Consider the following 24,707-nt stretch of genomic DNA (forward strand, 5'->3'; position numbering starts at 1 on the left):
TGAAATATGAGAACTCAAAGAACAGATATTTGTTATTAGTTTCCCCCTTATTTTCCTGGATGCTAGAAGTGCTGTGATCTCACATTTCGTGCACCCCATGCCTTTCCCTCAGCCTGAACACTTTTTTTTCCTGCCTAATTCTTAAGTTTTCTTTAAGCCTTAGTTTTAATAGCACTTCCTCAAGATGGGCATTCCATGATGCCTACTCTCTCGGGTCCCCAGTTGTGCTCATAGCACCCTGTACTTCCCTTGTCATAACACTTTAATACAGAATGGTGAGTCCTTATTTAATATCTGTCTTCTCCAGGAGCCAGTAAGCTTCTGTAAGGGTGGGAATCAGGCACATTCCATTTACCGGTGTGTTTCTAGAATCTACTGAAGTGCCCAACATTATAGACTGAATTTAATAAATACTTGATAAATCATTGAGTGGCTGAATGAAGGGAAGAAATCTTAAGTCCAGACTTTGTGGGAAGAAAGAGTAAAATGAATGAAAAAGAATTCTCAGATAATGTAGAGTAGTGCATTTGCTGAACAATGACTGTTTTTCTTTTACCACCAAAAGTTCTGATTTGGATTATGTAGAATTTTGGAAATGTGAATTTTAGTAATGCAATAAATTGTTAAAGAATAGCAGTATTGCAAATGTTTATTTATTTTCTTCTATCTAAGTTCAGTGCTAGCCATACTAACAGTTAATAGTGATCATATTTGGATCAAACATTTCCAGTTAAGAGAAGCATTATTTAAAAACCTTAGCAGTGTTGGATGGGTGCTTTTCACATCTGCAAAGCAACACACCTTTCAGTCTCCTGATGATATGTTAACCTTGTAAACATATTGTTTTTCATAGGAACACGGTTAAATATATATATATTTAAAATATTGAATACTACATACACAATATATTTTAAATATTAAGTATTAAGTGTGTGTGTGTTATAGTAAAACTCCTTCAAAGAGTCAGTGAGATGTAGGGATAATTTTTTTCTACAATAAATAATTCTAGACCCTTTATGATGAATCAGATTTTTAAAAATGTTTTAAAATGTTTCCCCCCTGGTTTTAGCTTTCTCTTCTTGATATTGTCTGAAATGTTGCCTTCTGCAACCTTTTCTGCCCTTCCTTAGTTTCTTTTGAAATTGATCTTTAAAAATCTGGTTAATTCTTATCTGAATTTTTCCCCTATGTTAATCTTACCTTAGCTGAAATTAAAGCAAAATAATGCCCAATAGTATGCTTATGGTTTACCATCATTATAGAATTTTATTTCTCATGTAAACATCACAACATTTTGTCATTCATTGATTCATAATCAAAATGCATATAAAGAGCACTAAGTGTACAATGAGCTCTGGATACAAAGATCAAGAAGATGTATTTCCATAGTTAGAAAATACAATTGAAGATGTCTCTAACATTTGCCACGTGCAAAAAAAAGAACGTAGGAATAAATCGAATAAAAGATAAAAAATATCTTTGTGTACAAAGATACCTTTAATGAAAGCCATTTGAGAAGATTTAGTAAATAGAGAAAGATACTATTCTCATGAATTGAAATATTCAGTGTTACTAAGTTGTTAATTCTTCTCAAATTGAGCTGTGGAATTCTAATCAAGTACCCAACAGAATTTTTTTGTGGAATTCAACAAGCTAATTCTCAAATTTATGTGAAAGAGTAAAGGGCCATGGAAAGAAAAGACAATCATGAATAAAAAGAAAAAAATGGGAAGAATGGCATTACAACATATGTAGACTTCTTATAAAACCATAATATTGTACATTATGCATAGCCAAATGAATTAGACTGCATTGCCAGGAAAGCACCAATTTATATGTGGAAACCAGATACATGACAGAGGTGGCATTGCTGATCATCAAAGGGATAAGTTATTCAATAAATGGCACTGGGACAAAAAATTGAATTTGTATCCCTGCCTCATAAAAGCACAAAGGCATTTTCAGATGAATTAAGGATTTACATTTAAATGCAAGTTGGAAAATAACGATATAGAGGGTGGAAGAATTTTCTAAGCAAAATACAAAAAAACACTATCTTGAAGGAAAGGATTGATCATTATGAGCAATAATTATAAATATTAAATTTAAAATTTGTACAGTGAAAGAAAAAGAAACAAGTCAAAGACTGGGGAAAGATATGTATGACATAAATATGACAAAGGATTAGCATTCAGGATATCAAAAAAAAAATAAGTAACCCGGGGGAAACAGGACAAATAAGAATAGTCAATTTTGATAAAATGAAATCTAAATGGCCACTAACTGTTAAACAGCTAAAATCATGATCAGGGAAATGCAAATTGAAGCTACAATGTTATACAATTGCAAACACCCATCAGTCTGACAAAATAATAAAGTTCAGCAACACCAGGTATTGGTGAGAATGTGGAGCAGTAGGACATTTCTCCATACTGGGGAGAAGTGTAAATTAGTACCACTTAGGAGAGCAGTATGTTCATAAGTATGTAGTCACGTTGTGCACCTTATTAGGGCCCATCCAGCACTGGGAGGTATAATATCCTAGAGATACTCCTATGTACACAAGACATGTAGAGAAATGTTGATAATACTGAAAACCCAGAATCAAACCAAATATCCATCAATAGGAAAAATGAATCAATAATTCAGGGTATTTTCATGCAATGGAATATTATGTGGCTTTGATAATGAGGTAGGCATAGATAATCCTATACTCTCAAAAATATGTTTACACTCTTCTGTATTGTTTAAGATTACACACATATGAAATAAAATCATAGGCCTGCTTATGAGTGACAAATACTAAATTCTTTATGAAACTTGAAATGGAATTAATGATAGGCCAGGCATGGATATTGAAGGGCTGACTTGTAGCATAAGGCGAGGGGAGCTCACCCAAGAGCAGGTGTGGACCTTGGCACAATATTTCCTCTAATAGTACTTTTTAAGTTCTTATGTGGAACCTTCGCAAAATACAAAATCCTCTCATGTTCTACAAATACTCTTTTGAATTTCTTGGGTAATGCATTCAGCGTGTATCAAGCTTCTTGATGTTATTTTAACATGTCTTTCTGTAATTGTTTTTTAAGTGTGGCACTTGAGTTTTCAGGACTGTTCTGAGTTGTGATTGATCATTGTACATGCATTTTGAATAGGGACATCTGTCTCTGCAGCATATTATGTCTCCTGACATGCCATTTCTCAGCTTGACAGAGCACCTCTAGAGGGCATAGGTTTTAATAAGAGAGAATATGTGATTTTTTTTCTTTCAAAGAAAGTGGGTGGTGTTACATTTTATAAAGAAATAATGAATACTTGGAATGACAGCTTACCCAATTTACTTTTTTTGTGAGCCAAATATAAAACTAGAAATAATGCTTATTCATTTTAGCCTTTATAATATTCACTTTAAAAATTTTTTGTAGGAGAATATTTACTAAGTTTGCTCATAGTCATAGCAGACAGTGACAAGAGTGGCTTGTTTTTTTCTCCTAAATTTTTCTTTTTGTATCCTTATTTTTCTTCTAGACCTTAAATGTCTTCTTGCATTCTATTATATGAGCAAACTTATATTTTAAAACACATTGGAACATTGTAATTTTTAAAAACATGTTACGGTTTTTTATTACTAATTTTAAATCCATTTTGATACTATTATTACAGTCATTCAGTAATCATAGCACAGTTCAAAAAAAAGAAAGGCGCAAGGATGAATGAATGAGTTTTTGTGGACTCTGCCCTTGAGGAGGGCAGAGTTTAGGAGAGAACTAGATAAAAACACCTTCATAATGATCAAATGGGAGCACTCAGGCAGAAGTAGGGATGATGGCCCGTGACACTGAAGAAGCAGGGACAAGCTCTCTTTGAGTGGGGCGACACTGAGCAAGCTGACAAGACAACTGATCTAAGTCTAAACAAGTACTTTTTTTTTTTAAAGTTTTATTTATTTATTTGACAGAGAGAGAGACACAGTGAGAGAGGGAACACAAGCAGGGGGACTGGGAGAGGGAGAAGCAGGCTTTCTGTGGAGCAGGGAGCCCGAAGCGGGGTTCGATCCCTGGGATCATGACCCGAGCCGAAGGCAGATGCTTAACGACTGAGCCACCCAGGTGCCCCAAGTACGTTTGCCAGCAAAAAAAAAAGAGGGGAGAAGGGCAGACAGCTGGAACAGCAAGCCCAAGAGGATAGAAGAGGGAAAGGTCTTGGTCAGTTGAATGAAAAATGAGAACTTCCTTGTACATGGAGAGTAGGTCTGTGCGGGAAATGACAGACAAATCCAGAGAGGTGGAATTTCCATTTATACAGTATTTATAGACCTTTGCTTCCATGTTGCTTGACTCTACTATCTTGCCTTGTACTACCCACTACTCCAAACATTTCTTAGTCGTTGGAGAAGATTCACTGGTAGTTATTTTTCCTACCTCATTGTCTCATTACCTAACAACTTCTTTCAGTTGTCCTGATTTCCAAATATGGGACTTAATTTCAGTTACCATGTTCAAAAGATTTTGTGAAAAGATCCTACTGCTGATCGAACTAAATGGTTAGCCAATTTCCTAACTGAAGGAAATGTTCATAGTTGAACAAGTCCAGTTTAAATCTCATTGATGAATTCTTCTCTTTGTTTGGTTAATATGACTGGTTCTTGAGGGTGTGTATTAAAGAAATGTTTATGATGTGTACCTTTATGGAAATAAAGTTTAAGGTTAGTCTTTTTCCAGTTTGTGTCACTGCACTTGCAACATTCTACAATCTACAATTCTACAATTCTACAAGGTGGAAGGAATACCACCTTGAACTTTGATTTTGTAGAAATCTCCTCCTTTGAAGTGTTTTAATTATGACTTAACAATTTCCCATTTCTGGATATTTTGGCAAAATTTTAGAGCAATTAGAAATAATATGCCATTCCTTTCAGTTCAAGAAATTATCCTTTTATTTCCATGATCTGTTAAATGGGTATTTTGGTACTTAAAACACGTCAAAAGATTAGCTCCACGTCTAGAATGTTTGCCCTAAACAGCTTAAAGACATGTGTTGTTTGTTCACATTTTGCAACGACTTTTTAAAAAAAAATCTTTGAATGGACTGCTTTATTAAAATAATGGAAGAACTCAGTAGAGGAAGAACTCCCAGGGAAGAGGTTAAATAATATAAATAGCTCTGCTGAGAGGGCAACAAAGTTCTCTATTGTGCTGTTGCCACAGAAGCACCAATAATTCAAAACAAGGAAATGGAGTCTCATGTTTAATATAATACAGACTTTCCCCTAGCGCTCTGTGGTCTAGGGTTTTTTAGGGATTGGCATGTTTATCTACATATGTCTAAATTTAGATATGCCTTTTATGTAACATGGTAAAAAAGAAGTACTTAAAGTTCTATAAGATGCAGTTATTTTTAAAGTATTTTTGTTTGTTTTTAAATTGACTTTAAAATATCAGGACTTTCCTGCTGCAATAATGCCCTAGGACATTGTGAATATGTGCATATGGAGAGAGACATAATCTTTTATGCATTTCACATTTGATTTTAAAAGGTCACTTTGAAAGGTATGAAGAGGTATTTGGTAACGCAAGAGAGAAAAGTCATTTTTTTTTTCCCTGTTGAACATTTTAATCCCATAACAAGAGCTACTTCTGCTATAGAAGTGAGTATTCCATTATGAAAGCTCAAAACTGGAAACTCAAAAACATGGATGTAGAAGTTTGGGAGTTTTAAAGTAAACTTTATGTCATTTTAGAAATAAATTTGGAAGATATTGAACTCCTGTCTCAGATATGTGTAAAATTTAATTCACCATAAAATAAAGCACAACTAGAGCTCTGCCAGAAACATTCTAATACACAGTAAAAGCTTATTTACAAAAAATATTCAAATCTACTATATTTTATTAAACATATTTGACACAACATAGTCCAGATAGAGACTTGCGTTAGAATACAGTTTTTGTTGTTCCTATGTTAGCTACCTGCCTGCCATACCACCAGTTTTACCCTTATCCTTACTAAAAAGTAGTGTTTAGGCAATTCTGATTGTTATGGGCTAAGAATAAAGGAAATGATTAGGGAAATTTTTATGTTCTGATCTTTTCTACCCAATGACTTCAGATGAAGATGATGCAAAAAATTGGTCAAATGTATATCCAGTATGTATGTGTGTTTACATTTTACCCATTTAATAAGGACAAATGTTGCCTAGAAGCTAGTTTTCTCAAAGGCTTAATTCACATACTCTGTGTAAATTGGCCAAATATTATCTTTTACATGAAAATTTTATTAAGGAATTACTCCATTTCACTTATCTCTTCTGTCTGCTGTTGAAAGGGGAATTCTCAGAGGCTTGAGAAAGTAATTGTGCATTAGCCTTAAAAATGATTGAAAAGTTAAAAAGGAAAGAAAAGGAAAAGGAACATGTATTCATCCATTCAGCAAATACTTGTTAAGGAACTACTTCTGTTGAGTTTCTAGGCACTGGAGATAAAGTATTAAAAAGGATGGGATAGCCTCATGAAATTTACTTATAATAAATATTTAAAGAGGGGATTTGATAATATAATCTATTGAGATTTTCTAGTATTGTTATGACTCCTTCCATTCATTCATTCATTCATTCAGGCAATATCTGCCTCACGAGCACATCAAAATTTTTATTATGTAACCTAATCTCCCTTTCTTCATCCAATGTCATTTTTTTCCAATTTCTCAAAAGGAATATAAGTTTAAACATTAAAAGGACTTCACTTTCATTGGAAAACAGAGTCAGGATTATCCATTCTAGAATAATTCTTTCTTTTATTTTACTATTGCCATCCCAACCTTGATACTTTATTTTTAGTGTTCCTGAGGAAGACCAAGTGTGAGATTCAAGAGCAGAGCTTCGTCTATGAGTCTGAAACAGAGTTGGCAATATTCTATGTGTCCTGGAGCATAATAAGCTTTCTATATGATGGCCATGTTTTACATGGTACTAGTGAGCATCATAATTATTCATTGACTTCTATTCATAGATTGTTCTCTAGAGGAGGGAAATACTGCATGAGCTTTGTGGCTAGTCTTACTGTTCAGACTCAATATGCTTGGTGGAACATGTTTTTATTGGTACTCTATTTGGAGAGAGAAAGGCTGACAAAGGCTTCCATGACTTTCAGTCTTCAAATGGTGAAAATTGAGGACCTGGTGGAAGATTTCAGGAAACCACTTACTTAATTGACTCTCTCTTTTCAAGGAAAATGTATTTCAAAGGATAATGGCCTAAGATTTGACTCCAAAGCTTCAGTGTAGATCAGAAATTCTTCAGGCTGAACTATATAGCTAATGCTCAATTACCTTAGCTTCTATTGAACCATATTCTAAACACCTTCTTTTGTAACCATCACCTTGTGCCGAAGTCTATATTTTTAGCCTTTAAGCAGAGCTCAAGCACTGTATTTAGACATCTGACTTGAAGACAAAAATTGCTCAGTGAGCAGAACAAATGTTCAGAAAATAACATTTCAAGGTTAGAGCTAGTGTCCTGAATAAAATTCCTTTTCTTCTTTTCCTCCCTATTGAATATAACATAAATAATGTACCCTGACTGGCTTTCAAGATTAAAAAATCAGAGAATAGCAGTGAACTTGAAGAAGGAAAGAGGGAGTAATTAAAAATTGAAGGGGCTTCTGTTGAACTATTGTTTGCCTGAAACTAAGTATATATTTTATTCCTGATTCAATAGGATTATGGATCTTAAAAGGATTAAAAAACTGTATAGTAAAGCTTATAGAAAAAGTGCCCAAATGAGCATACAGCTACCTTAAAAAATATTGAAAAGACACACACACACACACACACACACACACACACAGAGAGCCATTATAATATCCTTCTCAGAGTGGAGAGGAGAAAACTATGTAAATATTGTTTATAATTACTTGTAGTAATTGTAGTTACCAATTTTTAACCATTTACAATGTGGTGGCCCTTTCTATAATTGACCTCACTTAATAATCACAGCAATTCTGTGAAATAGGCCTTATTAGCCCCATTTTATAAATGAGAAAATAAAGGCCAGAGCATTTAATAACATTTCTAAGACTATTGAGTTAGTGAGTGGTAGCATATTGTGGATTTTTCCTAGGAAAATCCCAAAATGGTCCCTGAAACTCCCTAGTATTAAGAAATAAAAACAGTTTAATTCCTAGGGGAATAGACAAGAGTGAAACAACACGATTATTATTGTTAAACAAGACATTGCAAGGTCCCCGGACCATTTCCAGAAAGGGAAGTCACATATTTGCACTGAGGGAAAGTGATTATCACTCGGTGGAAACTACTTGAAAGGAATGCAGCTCATTTGGATTGTGTGTGACTTGGTGAGGGACTTAGCCCTTTGTATCCCATGAAGCAAAAGGATGTTGTAATTGCATTTCACAATGGGCCCATAACTAAATGGGTCTGGGCATTCCTTCCTTTTCGCTGCCTGGTGCAGGGTATAATCCTCATTTAGTACAACCCAGTCTCTATGTGAACAGCTAGAACCCAGGGCTGTTTTAACGATTGAAGTTTCTCAACCTTGGAACCAGGGCCTGAAAGAAATGTTGGAAATTCTGGGTGGTTTTTAGGCACTGTATTTAGAAACAAATAAAGAACATGTGAAACTCTTTGACCCTTTTCTGATCCTTGGTGTTCTAATACGCAAAGTACACTTTAACCCAGCAGAGGGAGGCATTCCATAGTAGGGCATAGTAATAATGTAAAGAGAGAGAAAGTAAATTAAAGGTGAGTGAAAGATTTATTTTTAAACTTGGTGGAATACCAAGTTTATGTCGCAGAAAGTGTAACAGCGGGCTATTATTTCTTGAACTGATTATCATTCCTCTTTGCAGAATGGGTTGTCTCAGTACACATGGCCCGAATGGTATCTTAATTAATTCATTTAAAATTCTAAAGGTTAGCATTGCATTTTTATGCTGAGTGTTGTGTTGTTCTAAAACAGAGATTTTTAAGTACTAAAATTTAATACCATTTAGTTACTGAGTCATTGACTCTTTCAGAACTCTTGGAAGTTAACATCATTATTTATAGGTGGGAACATTCAGCCTGAGGAAATTCAATGATTTGTTCAAAGGGAAATAGTAGTAAATGGCAGAAGCAACCATCTAAGACTTTGGATTTTAGAAAAGTATGAAAAACAGACAAAGCAATGCCCCCCTTCAGTTTCTGTGTTTGTGGAGTATTCCACCCATCCCCCTACCCTAGGCAAAATGAGAGGTAGAAAAAACACTCCTGTGGGAGTTGGACACATGTCTGTTCAAACCTGTCTCATGTCACTAACTATACCACTTGGCCAATTTAACCAGCCTTCATTTTTAAGTGCTACTATCCTGTTTTGTATGTGAATAGAAAGAAGTCTGGGAGATTACCACATCAACAATGGCTATTTTTGTAGTGTGGATGATGAGGCAGTTTTTACTTCCGTCCTCATATATTTTTTCTATTATTTGATTTGACGCTATATTACTTGTATAGTAGTTAAAACTTTCCCTTTAAATTAAAAAATGTGAATTTTATTTAGTATTTACAAATAATAATGCAAGATGCCAATTTAAACTTTTTTAATCCCCATTAAACGGTGGACAAATGATGGCTACATGAAGCATGAGACTCTGGGACCATTTCTATGTCATTTATTCTGATTTTTGGCTCAGAAAACATGACCTCAATTATATACTCAATTGTGTGGGGTTTTTTTTCTTCCCAATTCTGTTATTTCATCTTCCATCATAGTAACTGCGGAGAAGAAAAGCATGTTTTGTTCTCATTCGGAATCTAATTTATTTCATAATTTTCGAAAATTTTGTTTTTAAGTTGTCTGTAATTTTAAGACCACCACAGGTGAACTATCTGGATTCCAAAAAAAAAAAAAAAAGACTAAAACAAAACAAAACCCCCCTTTTTATATTCTAGACATTGGTTTTGTAGTCAGAATTATCTGTAGTCAGTTCTAGTCCTCCATTTACTAAACATGAGACCTTGGTCAGTTTACCTAGTCTTTGGGAAAATTAGTCTCCTCATATGTAAAATAGTTGGAAGAAAACTTAACCCTCAGGATTCTTGAGATAATTAAATGAGTTAAAATTTTCATGTGTTTGGTATTATGGAGACTAGATAAAGATGGCTTTCTTTCTCATTCACTTGATTTAAATTCAACACTCACTGTTACTATTGTCCCAGGTAAAAATTTGCTTATTCATTTTGCAATAAATTGGATGTAGATTTTAGCAGTCTGTTTTTAAGAGTAATTGAATCTTGTGGAGTAACTAAGATGACCAGCTGACACATTAACATAACATAACACATTAACATAAGGTTGATTTCACCCTAAATTGTTTGAGTTGCCAGGCAAGCTTCACTTTATCAAGGAATAAAATGAGAAATCCACAAAGCCAAAGTAACAATAAAATATGCTTTTGAAGCCAAAAGACCAAGTAAAGGGTGCTGTGATAATGGAGAAGATTCTGACATTCATGAAAAATGCTGTACAATTTTTTGATGTCTTCAGATTTATGAAATATTTTTTTTCCTGATGCTCAAAGTAGAAAACTTGGTCAAAAAGAAAAGGCAAAAAGAAGAATATAAAATTTATCTACAATTATACCATCCCGAGAGAATTATTCTTCACATTCTGGGCTTTTAGTCTTTTTCTATTGAATATGTGGATACATTTTATGTGTAAGGTGTAAGGTTGTGAGTGGAATAAGTTTGTGTTCCAAGATGGGGATAATAATACATCCATGTTTTTGTATCTTTTTTACCTAATATTGTATTATAAATGTTTTTCAGCATCATTAAATATTTTCAATATCATGATTTGTAGAATTTGTATTATAATCTGTCATGTAATTATACCATAATTTCTTTTATTATTCCCCTTATATTGGGAATATAGACAATTTGCAGGTGTTCAACAACATTTTAAAATAACAGTGTAATGGAAATTCATTTACATAAATCACCATTTCACATTTTATTTTTTTTTCCTTTAGAAATGATTCCTAGAAATAGAGTTACTCCCAAAGAGCATGAACTTTTAAAGATTCTTGATATACTGTGACAATTTTTTTCTCCAGGAAAGGTGTACGAGCTTACATTCCTATCAGTAGTATATGAGAGTACTCTTCACATCATATGCTTATCATCATCTTATATTAGCCTCAACGGAAAGTAAAAATGTTAATCTTTCACAATCTGCATTTATTTGATTACTAGTGAAGTTGAGTACTGTGTGTCATTTTTACTGAGGAATACACACACATGCGCACACACACACACACACACACAGACACACACCCTCCTAGCAACATAAAAATATGTTGTATTCAATGGCAGTTTTAAAAATTTTATTTGAATATATGTCCATAAGCAAGATCTTGGCTAAAAATAATCACCTTAGCAGCAAATTTAGTCAAATGCTTAAAGCATTTTTAAAGAGACTACATCTGGGATGCTTTCCTCAGAAAGACATGCTGAGATTTTCATATCACCTTTTATGCTGGGCAAGTGGTAACTTTGTTGCATTTATCCTGGGTTCCCCAACAATGTCAAAATAGAAACTTTCAAACCTGCAAACATCTGCTTTTGTCATCAAAATTGAAAGACATAATTGAAAGGAAAGTTTTAGTTCATAAACTGTATAATCTCCTGGTTCTGCAGAATGGAAATGAATAAACTTGGAAACGTATTTAAGGACTGAAGCTCTAGTCAGCATATAGCTTAAGACTGGAGAAAGGGTGAATTTCCGTTTAGAGTAAGCACTGGCATGACTGTACTCTCTAACAAGAAAAAGTAACATTTCCAGAAATCCGTATCATCATTTCCACACTAATTTCTATGATTCTAAAAGTTCCTTTCTATACAGCCTGGTGGAACATTTTTATAAATTCCCCCCAAATCAGTAGTGATTGCAGAATTTTTAGTGTGTATACCTGGGCATTTTAAATGGTCTTCTTATGTATGACTTTTCAAGATCTTAGCTTATTCCTCGAGGATGTCATGTTTGGTCCTTAAGAGGATCAGCTTTGAAACATTTCCAATTTGGGAGAAAATAAGCTTTTATAGGAGTAAAATATGGTCCACATCTTCAACAGACTGAGGGATAAAACTGGCTTATAAAGAAGACTTTTTAAAAAAATTTTATTTATTTATTCCAGAGAGAGAGAGAGAGAGTTAGGGGGAGGATCAGAGGGAGAGAGACAAGCAAACTCTGTGCTGAGTGCAGAGCCTGAACTGAAACCAAGAGTCAGACTCCTAACTGATTGAGCCACCCAGCTGCCCGAGAAGAGGGGTTTTATAAAGTATTTCTTAAGCCTTATAAGGAGTTAATAAAATAATTTTATTGTATTCAAACATGACTCAGCTTCTAATCCTAATTTTGTAAATAGGAAAAAGGTAATTTAATTATTAAGGCACCTTCATTTTAAAGGTTAACATTATTATTATTATTATTATTATTGTTTAGCTCATAGGGAAATTTATTTTTTTTTACTTTTTGAAAGCCCTAGATGTTTTTTAATCGACAGTTATTTGAGTGCTTTCTTTGTCACGCATTCAGTCTTAGATCCTGGCTTGTGTGGGCTCTGGCTGTCTAATAAGGAGATAAAATAATGTCTGATTATCTGGGACACAAGGTAATGAATCCTATTATGTGGGTACATCCTTCTTCTGATTTTCAGACAGCTTAATTTTTATATCTGGTCTTTAGCCAGTGTTTGATCTGGAGCAGAATTTAGTATTTGAGAGGAATTTCATTTGTTTGTACATTGTAACTGTGGTCCTTTCTGACTGTGTTCAAAGAACTTTTCATAGCTACTGTCTTCTAATGTTTTAAAACTAAGTAAACTTTCTATTGCTTATTTTTTATTGTAAAACCTTGTGTGTTCATTTTAGAAAAAAATAGAAAATACTGAAAACTAAAAAGGAAAAGAAATAATACACACACACACACATACACACACACACATATATATCGGTAGAGAATTCCTGTTCACATATTGGCAGATACTCCAGAGTTGATCCTATATAATTCATATATAATTGTTTTTACAAAATGAGATCAAAGTGCTTGCTTAATGTAACCTGCTTGTTACATTAAATATCTTGACATTACATATTTTACGAATGTTGCTGTTTTATTTGACCAAGTAGTTCGTGTTAGAGATCCTTTTAGCCGGCAGAAAATTTGTGTATGATCCTAAGAGTGTTACAAATCTTTTGAAATGAAATTTCACATAGAAATCTAGATGTCTAGGGTCACCTGGTGGCTCAGTCGGTTAAGCGTCTGCCTCTGGTTCAGGTTGTGGTCTTAAGGTTCTGGCATCCAGTCCCGCATTGGGCTCCTGCTTGGTGGGGAGTCTGCTCCTCCCTCTCCCTCTGCCTGCTTGTGCTCTCCCTCTCTCTCTGTCAAATAAATAAATAAAATCTAAAAAAAAAAAAAAGAAAAATCTAGATGTCTACTTTCTCTTGAAAGATGGAAGGCTCTGTACTACTCATAATCTGTAGGTCATAGTGGATAGGGCTGATGGTAGCCCACGTTAGCTGAGGCTTGTGCTCTTCATTTAATGTAATCCTTTCCTGCTTTCCTTACTTCTTGATGTTCCTGCCTGACGTCTGAAGCAGCTGAGTTTGCCAAGAGTAGTGGATTATTTAGGGTTGTGGTTTTTAACGAGGTTGTCCTGGTCTCTGAGGCAAGGATTGGAAACTTGTGGGAATGTTTTTTGGATGCCACAATGTTCACGGAGCTTCTAGTATTTAGTGGGCCAGTCTCGTGGATGTGAGGGTTTTGTAATGTGAGGGACATTGCTACACCTGGAAAAATTTTTCTTGTGTCATGCATTTCAGTTATGTCTTTGGATAGTGGGTGAAACACCTGTTTATAATTATTTGAGCCTAAAAACAAAATCTGCTGCACATATAAAAACTGTTTTATTCCATTTTAGTGTATACAGAATTTTCTAGGACTACAACTATCATATAATTTCACATTGTATTATTAGAAGCTCTATGATGAATCGTTCACCGTTTGGAAAATCACGTCACTGACAACAACATGGCTCATGGTATTTTAACCAACATACACAGCTCTATCAGTATGCATTTGTAGCTTCCTTGTTCAGTATTGAAAAAAGAAAAGTTCATGCTCCTTTAAAATCTTTTATGAATAAGGAAAAGTTCTCAGTTCCTGCAAGAGAATATTAACCATTTTTCATGTTTTCTTTATGTCTGTGGTTTGTAATTTGCCTTAGCATGTTATCTGGACTTCAGTTAATCTTATTTTTCCTTTTACTTAATCATGTGCTGATAAGTCTGGTTTATTGTTTCTTGTTTTATCACTAGATTTTATTCTTACGTGCACTCAACTGTCCAGTCTTTCACTTGCCTACCTTTCTTGTAAGACTGACTTCTTATTACACCTCTTCAATCTGGATTTACTCACTGGATAGTAGGGCAAGCATTGGAGGACTTCTATGACATGTAAATATTCATGCATGGGAGCTCTTTATTGATTTTGAAAAATATACTGTATAGAGGTTGGTTTTAGAATCTATGAGTTTCATTTTAGGTTAGCAAAAGAGCATTGCAAAATACTTGTTTTAAAGGTGGGGCTTTGTGCTTAATGTTCTGGGTGGGCATCAAGGATGTATCTAACTCCCGATTAGGCTTACAGTCTTCTAGAAAGATATTACATAGAAATAACCTATGGTTAAACTGAGAGGATGATGAACTATGCTCTAGGATTTTAGAGGAGGGCTAGTTAGTATGTTTGAATGGAGGAGGAAGGCTTCTGGAAGAGGCTGAGAAAGTTCACCTGAATGTAGAAACCTGGGAGGCTCCTTTTTGAGAAGGAGTGAGTGATTCTTTTTCATTTTTCCTTCCCTTCTTTTTGCTCAAGAGCTCTGTGTCTTTTCCTCTTCCTTCCTTGAAGATACAGAAGCTACAGATGTAAGTGGGAGGGTCATGGGTGTGAAATGTTGATTTTAGGTATTTGCCCCTCCTCTTAGACAGATACGAAGATAGGACCTTGAGGGCTTAGAACTGTGCAGTTGTTGCTCTTCAAGGAAATTGTAGCTGGCATCTCAGAACAAGGCATGACTGGTATTTCACTTCAGTCTAGTACGTTTTCTTAGCTCTAGTTAGAAAACAAACTTATGGAGGTGGAAAATATATTCAATAGCTCTCCAAAGTTTTTCCTTTCCTTGTTTGATTAGGTGAGTAGGGGGAATACTAAGAAAGGAGAAGTGATAGTAATGAATTGCTAGCTTCCTTAGCTTGCCTTAGTTTACCAAATCTCACTCTTTTTGCAACACCATCACCACATGTGATTATATAAAGACTGCTAGAATTTCTCTGAGGGGACCGAAATTTTCACTTTCTCAGCCAATCAAAGGCAAGGGTTAGTGAACTTCAATAATGTTTTGATTTTGAGAAATTCTTTTTCCTGACACAGTGGGACATATACTTCAAAGTGAGTACTCCAGATTTAATTCAAATGCCACACATTGAAATAGCTCAGAAAATTGTGTGATGCAGAGTTCTGGGGTGACCATGTTTTGTATATTGCAGCCTTTTGGGGTTGGATCGTCATATCAGAATTATTTTATTTCATTAAAATCTGTCTTTAGGTTCTATATTTTCTTTTAATTTACTACAGACATTTACAACTAGAAAATAGGTCAGAGCTCCTTCAGAAGGCATTTATTTAATTTTCCCTCATCCAGAGGCACATGTCTGCTCCTTGGTCCTATGTTTTAATTGCTAACCTCCAGAGGAAGAGAATCATCCGAGCCAGGGCCCCAAGTTGTGGAAGTTTCTATATCCGGTAAACTGGCTCCATTCCAGGGCAGAAAATTTATCAACAAATGAAACACCAGCTACTTCCCACACGTCCTCTGATTGCATTAAAAAATCACTCCCCTTCCCACCCAGCTGAGAGTGTGCTTAGAGTATGGAGCTGACAGACATTCTCTCTCTTCCTCCTCCTCATTTTGTAAAATAGCTGGTTTCTGTAGTCTGTTAGGCTTCTTATTAATAGTAATAAAATGTTCATTCATTAACTGTCTCATGCCTACGAACTAGATATTGTCACTCTCTTTCAAGTTAGACTGTTTTTATAAAGTCGTGCTGTAGCAGAGAAGTGAGCTCGAAAACTGATTTTGGGTCTGTAGCATCAGGTACTACTTAACCAGTGGGAGGGACTGATAAAATTAGCAAGTTGACTAACCACTTCCCTTCCTTGTGGCTCTTTAATATTATAACGGATACAGAAAAGTTCAGAAGGACTGGGCTAGTTTTCGAAACCACAGCACACTTTGGCAAAGAGGGAATGTACAACAGAACGGGTAAGTTTCTTTCTTTTAATCTTTCAGGAGGATGTAAAAATGATAAAGGGGTGGAAGTTTTTAAGTTTGATTATGCAAATAGTCTTTTGTAGTTTGTAGGTTGTGGAAAGATAAACCTGCTACAAGGAGGGGGACGCAAAAGGTTTTCTGATCAGCAGGAGCTCCAGGAACAGCAAATGTGAGAGTGGGCAGAAGATTCAACTCTTAGAGTATCTTCATTGTCCCACATAGGTCAGAGTAAAACACTTAGGAGGGAGGATTCTTGTACTAGTATAATTTTTGATAGATAAGTTCCTGCACTCTCAGTTCTTGCAATCTAGATTTTGTAATTGTCAGTAGAGTCATTGAGTTACTGAACCCAAATGTCCCTCTGGATCCTGAAATGGCTTAAGATCTTCAGTTATCTTGCCTGTGGTTTAAATTTGTATTGCTTTTAACTTTCTATTATGGAAAATCTCAAATACAAGCAGAAGTAGAGTGCACAGTGCATAGATTGCCCGTGCCCTGTCACACAGCTTCAAGAGGTAGGGACTCAGGGTCCACGCTGTTTCATGCACACCTCTGTGGCATGCTCCCCACTTTAGTCAAGTAGGGTTGCAATATTTTAAATATGCCAATTCCGAACATTAAATGAAAGAGGCCTAGAATCTCCTCAGGGCTCCCATCAGTTCAGTAATATAAGTTTTAGAGAAATATCATTACAGAAAATTGAATTATGAGTCAGAAAAATCAAGTTGAACTTTCCAGTTGTTTGGCCAGTGGGAATGGGATTAGAGGATAGTAGTGAAGATTGTGGACTCTGGGGCTAGACTGCTTGGGGTCAAATTTTAGTTCCATGCAATCCAGTGTTTTTGAGGAAGTTCCTCATCTTTCTCTACCTTGGTTTCTCACCTGAAAAATGAAGATAAATGATAGTATTGATTTTTTTGAGGATAGGAGACAATGAGACCATCCGTGCATGTAAAGACTTGGCAAAGTGCTGAGAACAGAGAGTGCTCTCTGTATATTAGCTCCACAACTGTTTGCTGAAATGACTAGAGTGATAGGAAGGATGAGCTCTGTTTAGACAGAAAGCTAAACATGTGTCTGATCATACCTGGTTGTTTGCTGACCATTGTTTTCTTTTGATTATTTGATGATGTGAGGCCAGGAAAAGTGTCCATGGAGACATCTTACTTGCTCTTGGCCTCCTGAAAATTCCCCACTCTTGCTCTTACCCACCAGCTCCAAATTAATTCTCTCTGAAAAGAGAGAATTGTCTTGTCCATCCTCTTGCTTTGAGGAAGAGGGAACAGAAATTTGTCTCTGCTCACAGAGCAGGGAGAAGTCAATTTGAGGGGAGAGTCATGGTCTCCTCTCATCCCTGAGAAGGGGTGTATTGTCATTGGGTATAGACAATGCTTCTAGGCCTGGGAGGCTGCCTCACATCTGAGCTCTTGTCCTTTCTCTCAGAGACAGAACTCTCTAGGCTTGCCCTGGCCTTCCAGGGCTGCAAGCTGCCTAGATACTTCTTTCATTAGAAATGAGGATGGTGAAATTATGAAGATGGGCCACAAGTTGGGAGGCGAGGACCTTCCCTACTCTGTTCTTTCTCTGTGTTATTAATAAAAATACTAATGACTGCTACTGACTCAGCATTTACTATGTGCCTGGCATGGCACTGGGTGGTTTTCTCATTTAATACCCCTAGTATTCCTACGCGAAATTTAGTGTTACTGTGTTCACTTTATGGATGAGGAAACTGAGGCACAGAGAGATGAAGCAACTTGCCTTTGATTACCCAGCTAATAAATGACAGCCAGGATTTTGTTTCAGATCAGTCTGACTTAATCACTTCTTAGAGCATTTGTCCCTAAGAAATCAGTTTATTCATACATATGCAGTCAAAATGCATGCATGATTTTGCTCTTAGCCTTCCCAAGATGAAAGTCATCAGTGTTCCTTTAAAGCAAACTGAATGGAAAAGCTTTTGTCTAGCAATAGATTTCCCACAGTGAATTTTTCATAATGCCTAATTATAAGCTGGAAATTTGTCAGAAATCTTGACAAATAAAGAGGCTGGTGGGGTTACCACTGTAAGGGAGTAAATATTGAACCAAGAGGGAAAAAAAAGAAATGCTCTTTTAGTAAATTAACCATGCCTCACTGGCGGATTTAGTTTTTAAGGCCATTTGTCTCTCTTGAGTTTTTGTAAACGATGGGTGAAATTCATCTGCATCAATTTTCAAGAACATGCAAACCTGTTGTAAAACAAATGATAAACACTGATGCACTGCCGAAATAAAGATTGACTGAATCTTCTGGGAGGTGCTGAAGAGAACTGGGTCATGCAGAGTCAGACATTTTAGAAACCTGGGATTGACTTTCAGTGCTTTTTCTTTTAGATTACTGTTACAACTGTAAAAATAGAACCAAATGTGTGAATGAAGGAAGAGGTTAATTTCACAACTTCGGAGAATTTTTTTTTTCCCTCCAGCGGAGTAATGGTGTTTTAAAAAAATTTTCCTTTCCTGAAAGGGACACTGGCTGGAATTTCCAGCTAAAAATGAGACCATCAGATATAAAATAATTGACTTCTCTTATCAGGCAATCGGGGTGCATTCAGCAATCTTTCATCTTTATTTTTCCTTCATTGGCCACAGAACTTTTGTCATCTTGATAGGATCAGCCAAGCTTTACTTATTAAAACGTTGGAAGAGATTTGAAATCCTGCTATCTTTTTGCAGAGCAAGTAGGGGATAAATGGAGTTGGGACTGCTGGTGGGGGAGGGAGTAAAGTTGGGAAGATCTTAGTTATGAAGCATCCTTGGGTTCTTAAATTTTGAGAAAGTGAAGACGCTAGTTGGTACTGGTGACTGCAAACCATGTTTTGCAGAATTGTTCTATCACTGTGTTTTCTTTTCTCTAATGTCTTCATCTCATAAGGACACATCGCTCATAACTTGTAAAGGATTGAGATTTGGAAATTTCCCTATCTGTCTATGGTTAGAGATAGATGCAGAAGTGCCATTTTGCTTGTCATGGTCACCTTCTTTATGCACTGATGTAATTTTTTTTAAAAGATTTTTATTTATTTATTTAACAGAGATAGAGAGAGAGCACAAGTAGGCAGAGTGGCAGACAGAGGTAGAGGGAGAAGCAGGCTCTCCACTGAGCAGGGAGCTGGACGTGGGGCTCCATCCCAGGACCCTGGGATCATGACCTGAGCTGAAGGCAGCCGCTTAACCGACTGAACCACCCAGATGCCCCCACTGATGTAATTTCTGATGGCTTTGGTCACCCCCACTAGTGACAGAATATCAATGCCCTCGTGCTTCCAAATTGACTTTTTCTGTCCTAAATCTTTAATATTTATCACTGCTTTTATGTCACTGCTATTTTGGGGATTAAATATTTTATTTAAAGTCTTGAATAAAAAAGGCATTTGTTTTTCCTTGAGATGAGTTCTCTCTCTCTGTCTCTGTCTCTCTCTCTTTTGTTCTTTAGACTCTTTCATCACAAACTTTGACTATCACCTCCCTGGAGGTTTAGAGATCAATAATCACAGCTTCTACCCTCAGAAAGCTTACAGACTAGTGGGTGAACAAAATTGTATGAAGTTAATTCTGAACCTGTGACATGAGCAGCTGGATCTAAGGAAATGTCATATATGAAGATGGGGCATAGTGGAAGATGAGCAGACTTGGACATCTCAATTGAAATGCTCTTGGAACTTTGAAGGGAGTACATCAAGGAGGCAACTGAGGGCACATAGATGGTATGTGAAGAGGTGGAAATAGATGTGATCACCTGGGGAGATGGTGTGAAGTGAGAACAGCTGAGGACTCAGTACTCAACCACAGGAAACAACAAAATTTAGAAGGCTGGTAGAGGAGAATGGGTGAGTAAAGGAGATAGATAAATAGCTGCCAGAGAAAATGGAAAACAGAAAACAAAGACTATTCAGGAGAAATGAATGGTTATTCATATCTAATGCTAATTAAAGAGCTAATAAATTATCAAAAAGTGTCATGGGGTTTAATAATGTGGAGCTTATTGGCACATAATAAATAGGCAGAAAATTTAATATCTTTAAAATGGCGTGTATATACAATGGAATATTATGCAGCCATCAAAAAAAAATGAAATCTTGCCATTTGCAACGATGTGGATGGAACTAGAGGGTATTATGCTAAGTGAAATAAGTCAATCAGAGAAAGGCAAGTATATGATCTTACTGATATGAGGAATTTGAGAAACAAGACAGAGGTTCATAAGGGAAGGGAGGGAAAATTGAAACAAGATGAAACTGCAGAGGGAGACAAACCATAAGAGACTCTTAATCTCAGGAAACAAACTGAGGGTTGCTGGAGTGGAGGGGGGTGGGAGGGATGGGGTGGCTGGGTGATGGACATTGGGGAGGGTAGGTGCTATGGTGAGCACTGTGAATTGTGTAAGACTGATGAATCACAGACCTGTACCCCTGAAACAAATAATACATTATATGTTAATAAAAAAATAATAAATAAATAAATAAAAATGTAAAAAAATAGTTCCTGCATTTTGACATATTGACTAATCAATTTTACTGCTGACTAATTGAATACATCAATGAAGATATGAGTCATGTTATTTTAAGTGACAGTATATTTATAACTTCCCTTATTTTATTTTCATGTAGCTGTATAGTATTCAGGGAAATAAAATAAATTATTCATGGCTGGTCTAAATTTATTTTCCCCTAACGTGTAAATTGCTTGAACTTAGCACTTTTTTCATATTTGTATTTCCATTGTCAAGGCTGCTGGGTGCTCTTGCTGAGGGCACCTCTCTCTAGGGTGTGTCATTCACAAAAGGTGGTGGTTTTCAACTGGGTGGGGGGCCATTTTATCGTTTGGACATATTTGGCAATCCCTGGAGACCTTTTTGAAGGTCACAACTGGGGACTACTGTGCTATTGGCTTCTAGTGGGAAGAGGCCAGGGATGCTGTTAAATATCCAGCAATGCACAGGACAACCTCATGCAACAAAGAATTATTTGACCCAAAATGTCAGTAGTGCTGAGGTTGAGAAAGGACATGGACGATGATGCAGCCCTGCTCAGCACCCACCACCAGGCATTTGGCAGTAGTAGCTCTGGCCTTGAGTTTTTCTGTAAGAGTGGGAATCTCTTTGTTCATTATCTTATTTTCATTAAGTTGGTGTAGCAGGTAATCTTTGAACTTTGCTTTCATTGTGAGATTTGGTAGAAAGAAGTGAATAAATAAAAATAAAGTGCATTTGTATGAACTGCCTCTGTAGAATTAATTTTCAATAGAATTTATCTACATGGTTAGAAATAGAGGGCAGTGCTCCACCCAATGGATGTGAGACTTTTTACATCAGAGCTGGAATCTTTTAAGTAAAGTTCTTATGCTAAAGTGCTTATTAGGGAAGTTTTGGAATTAAAAAATAATTTTAAAACTTATTAGATTCATTTTTTTTAAAAAAATAATTTTAAAACTTATTAGATTCATTTTTTTTAAAAAGTACTTTTTTTAAAAAAAGCATAAAGATACTTTTTTTACCCTTCAAAAGTAAATTTTCACTTTATTATAAAATAGTTCATATATCTAAAATTGTGTTTATATGTATGTGTAAGTATAATGAAATACTAGGTACACATAACCAACTTAGGAAACTAATACAACCATTATCAGTGCTGTTTCCTCTGTAACTCCCCACCCCGGAAGGGTAAACACAATTCTGAATTTTTGTTTATTGTTCTTGAATTTGTGTTAAAGTTTTGCTACACATGTATGTATACCTAAATAAGATATAAAATTAGAGCTTTTCATATGCCTGTGTGTATGAAATTAGACCATCATCTTACACCATACACAAAAATGAACTCAAAATGGATTGAAGATTTAAGTCTAATATCTTAAGCTATAAAACTTCCAGGGGGAGATGAACCATGAGAGACTATGGACTCTGAGAAACAAACTGAGGGTTCTAGAGGGGAGGGGGTGGGGGGATGGGTTAGCCTGGTGATGGGTATTAAAGAGGGCACATTCTGCATGGAGCACTGGGTGTTATACGCAAACAATGAATCATGGAACACTACATCAAAAACTAATGATGTAATGTATGGTGACTAACGTAACATAATAAAATAAAAAGAATAACAATACTGATAGCAACATTGAAGACAGTGCACTACAGTGGCAAATGAGCTGGACAAGGTAAAAAAAACCAAACAACAACAACAACAAAAAAACTCCGAGGAAAAAATACAGAGGAAAAGCTTCATAACATTAGTCTTGGCAGTGATTTCTTGTATATGACACCAAGAGCACAGGCAGCAAAAGCAAAAATAAACAGGTTTTGCACAGCAAAGGAAACCATCAACAGAATGAAAAGACAACTTACAGAATGGGAGAAAGTATTTATGAACCACGTATCTTACCTAAAAGGAGTTAATATCCAAAAAATTAAGAAATGCCTACAAGTCAATGGCAAACATAAATAAATAAATAACCTGATTAAAATGGGCAAAGGATTTGAATAGCTGTTTCTCCAAAGAAGATAATACAGATGGCTAACAGGTGTATGAAAAGATGCTCACTATTGCTAATTATCAGGGAAATACAAGTCAAAACAATGATATATCACCTCACAGCTGTTAGGTGGACATTAAGAAAAAAACAAACAGAAAATAGCAAGTGTTGGTGAGGATGTGGAGAAATTGGAGCCCCTATGCACTGTTGATGGGAATGCAATATGGTACAGCTGCTATGGAAAACAGTAGGCAGGTTCCTCAAATATGAAAACTAGAACTACCATATGATCCACCAATCATACTTCTGGGTATATATCCAAAAGAGTTGAAATTGGATCTTAAAGAAATATTAGCACTCCTATATTCACTGCAATACTCAGTTCACAATAGCCAAGAGGTGGAAACAATCTAAGTGTCCATCAACAGACAAAGTAGAGAAAATGTGGCAAACATGCAATGGAGTATTATTTAGCCATAAGAAAGTATATCCTGTCATATGATACAACACAGATTAACCTTAAGTAATTTATGCTAAGTGAAATGAGCCAGTTACAGAAGGACAAATTCTGCCTGATTCCATTTATGCAAGTTAGGTAAAGTTGTCAAACTCACAGAGAAAGAAAGCAGTAATGGTGGTCGCCAGGGGCCATGGGGAGGGAAAAATGGGAAGTTGCTCTTCAACTGGTAGAAAATTTCAGTCAAGCAAGATGAAAAAGTTCTAGAGATTTGATGTACAACATTGTAGTTATAGTTAATAATACTGTACATGACACTTAAAAGTTACGAGAGTAGATCTCCTGCTGTGTGGGTTTGTTTGTTTGTTTGTTTGTTTTTTACCACAATTTAAAAAAATATGCCTTTAGGATGGATTGTCAAGGGGAAGGGTGGAAGGAATAAAATAAGCTCAGTGACTGAGAAATGTAGGCATGTGGTGAGGACAGTGGCATCATTAGAAAGGAATAGACATCTTTTGTGACTGTCTGCATCCCTGGATAAAAGATGAGCCTAAGATCAAAAGGACAGTGTTTTAAACACGGTGATAGAATGGAGGTTTTACACACAGAAGGGGATGAGACAAGGAATGTACAGAGTGAGATTGATTTTGTATGCTGTGAAGTACCATGTTCGTTATGTGGACCTGTACTTGGCTCTGGCAGCAGGACACTGAAGAGTTTCTCTCTTGGGGCAGTTCCAGAGAGGGATTAATCACTGTCAAGATGGCAGAACTGGAGATGGCTACCTGAGAGTCTTCAGGGTGGGGTGCAAGTTGAGGCTGCATGAAAGGAAGAAAAGTAGGGACAAAAGGGATATGAAGTTTGGGGAGTGCCCACAAATGATGGTGGGATTAAGAAAAAAAAAAATCACGAACTTTTCCTGTTGCTTTTTGTTTATTTTTATTTTAAAATCCTCTACCAATTTATTTCTATTCCATATGCTTCCTCTGTCTAGCTTTACAGTATGCCTTATTGTAGTCGATTAACATTCAAAACTAGGTTAGATTCTTGTGACGGTAAATATGATATGGTTTGATTTGTAATTTTTATATGACTTGGAACAACTTTTTAGTTCTGATTGAGACGGTAATTATCCAAAAACCTGGAAGTGACATCAGTGCTAGGTAGATGGTGACATCAGCAAAGTTTGTTTCGAGGGCTACCGTTCACCATTTCCCTTTTTGTTGGTTTCTTTGATCCTAAATTTCCTCCTCTTCAAAATAAAAAGTTGGTCTTAATAATGTGTAAAATCATTTAAAGACATCTTCTCTGCCTTTTGAGCTTTTCTGTCTTCTAATCTTCATGGAACCTTCTTCCAACC

The 24,707-nt window shown here is 35.9% G+C and overlaps 1 protein-coding gene across 11 annotated transcripts in view; it reads left to right on the forward strand.

Annotated features, from left to right (window-relative positions):
* HDAC9 (histone deacetylase 9) overlaps positions 1-24,707 on the forward strand; it is a 911,036-nt gene that overhangs the window by 170,921 nt on the left and 715,408 nt on the right. Inside the window, exon 1 of one of the 11 annotated variants that reach the window (XM_078059345.1) lies at positions 16,268-16,372. The exons of the other annotated variants lie outside the window; for them this stretch is intronic. Coding sequence (XP_077915471.1) covers positions 16,357-16,372 — 16 coding nt within the window. The 5' untranslated portion in view covers positions 16,268-16,356. Of the gene's footprint in view, positions 1-16,267; positions 16,373-24,707 lie in introns of those variants that run through there. 11 annotated transcript variants of the gene reach the window in all.

This window comes from Halichoerus grypus, chromosome 12, assembly GCF_964656455.1.
Source record: "Halichoerus grypus chromosome 12, mHalGry1.hap1.1, whole genome shotgun sequence".
In the NCBI taxonomy this organism is placed as follows: domain Eukaryota; kingdom Metazoa; phylum Chordata; class Mammalia; order Carnivora; family Phocidae; genus Halichoerus; species Halichoerus grypus.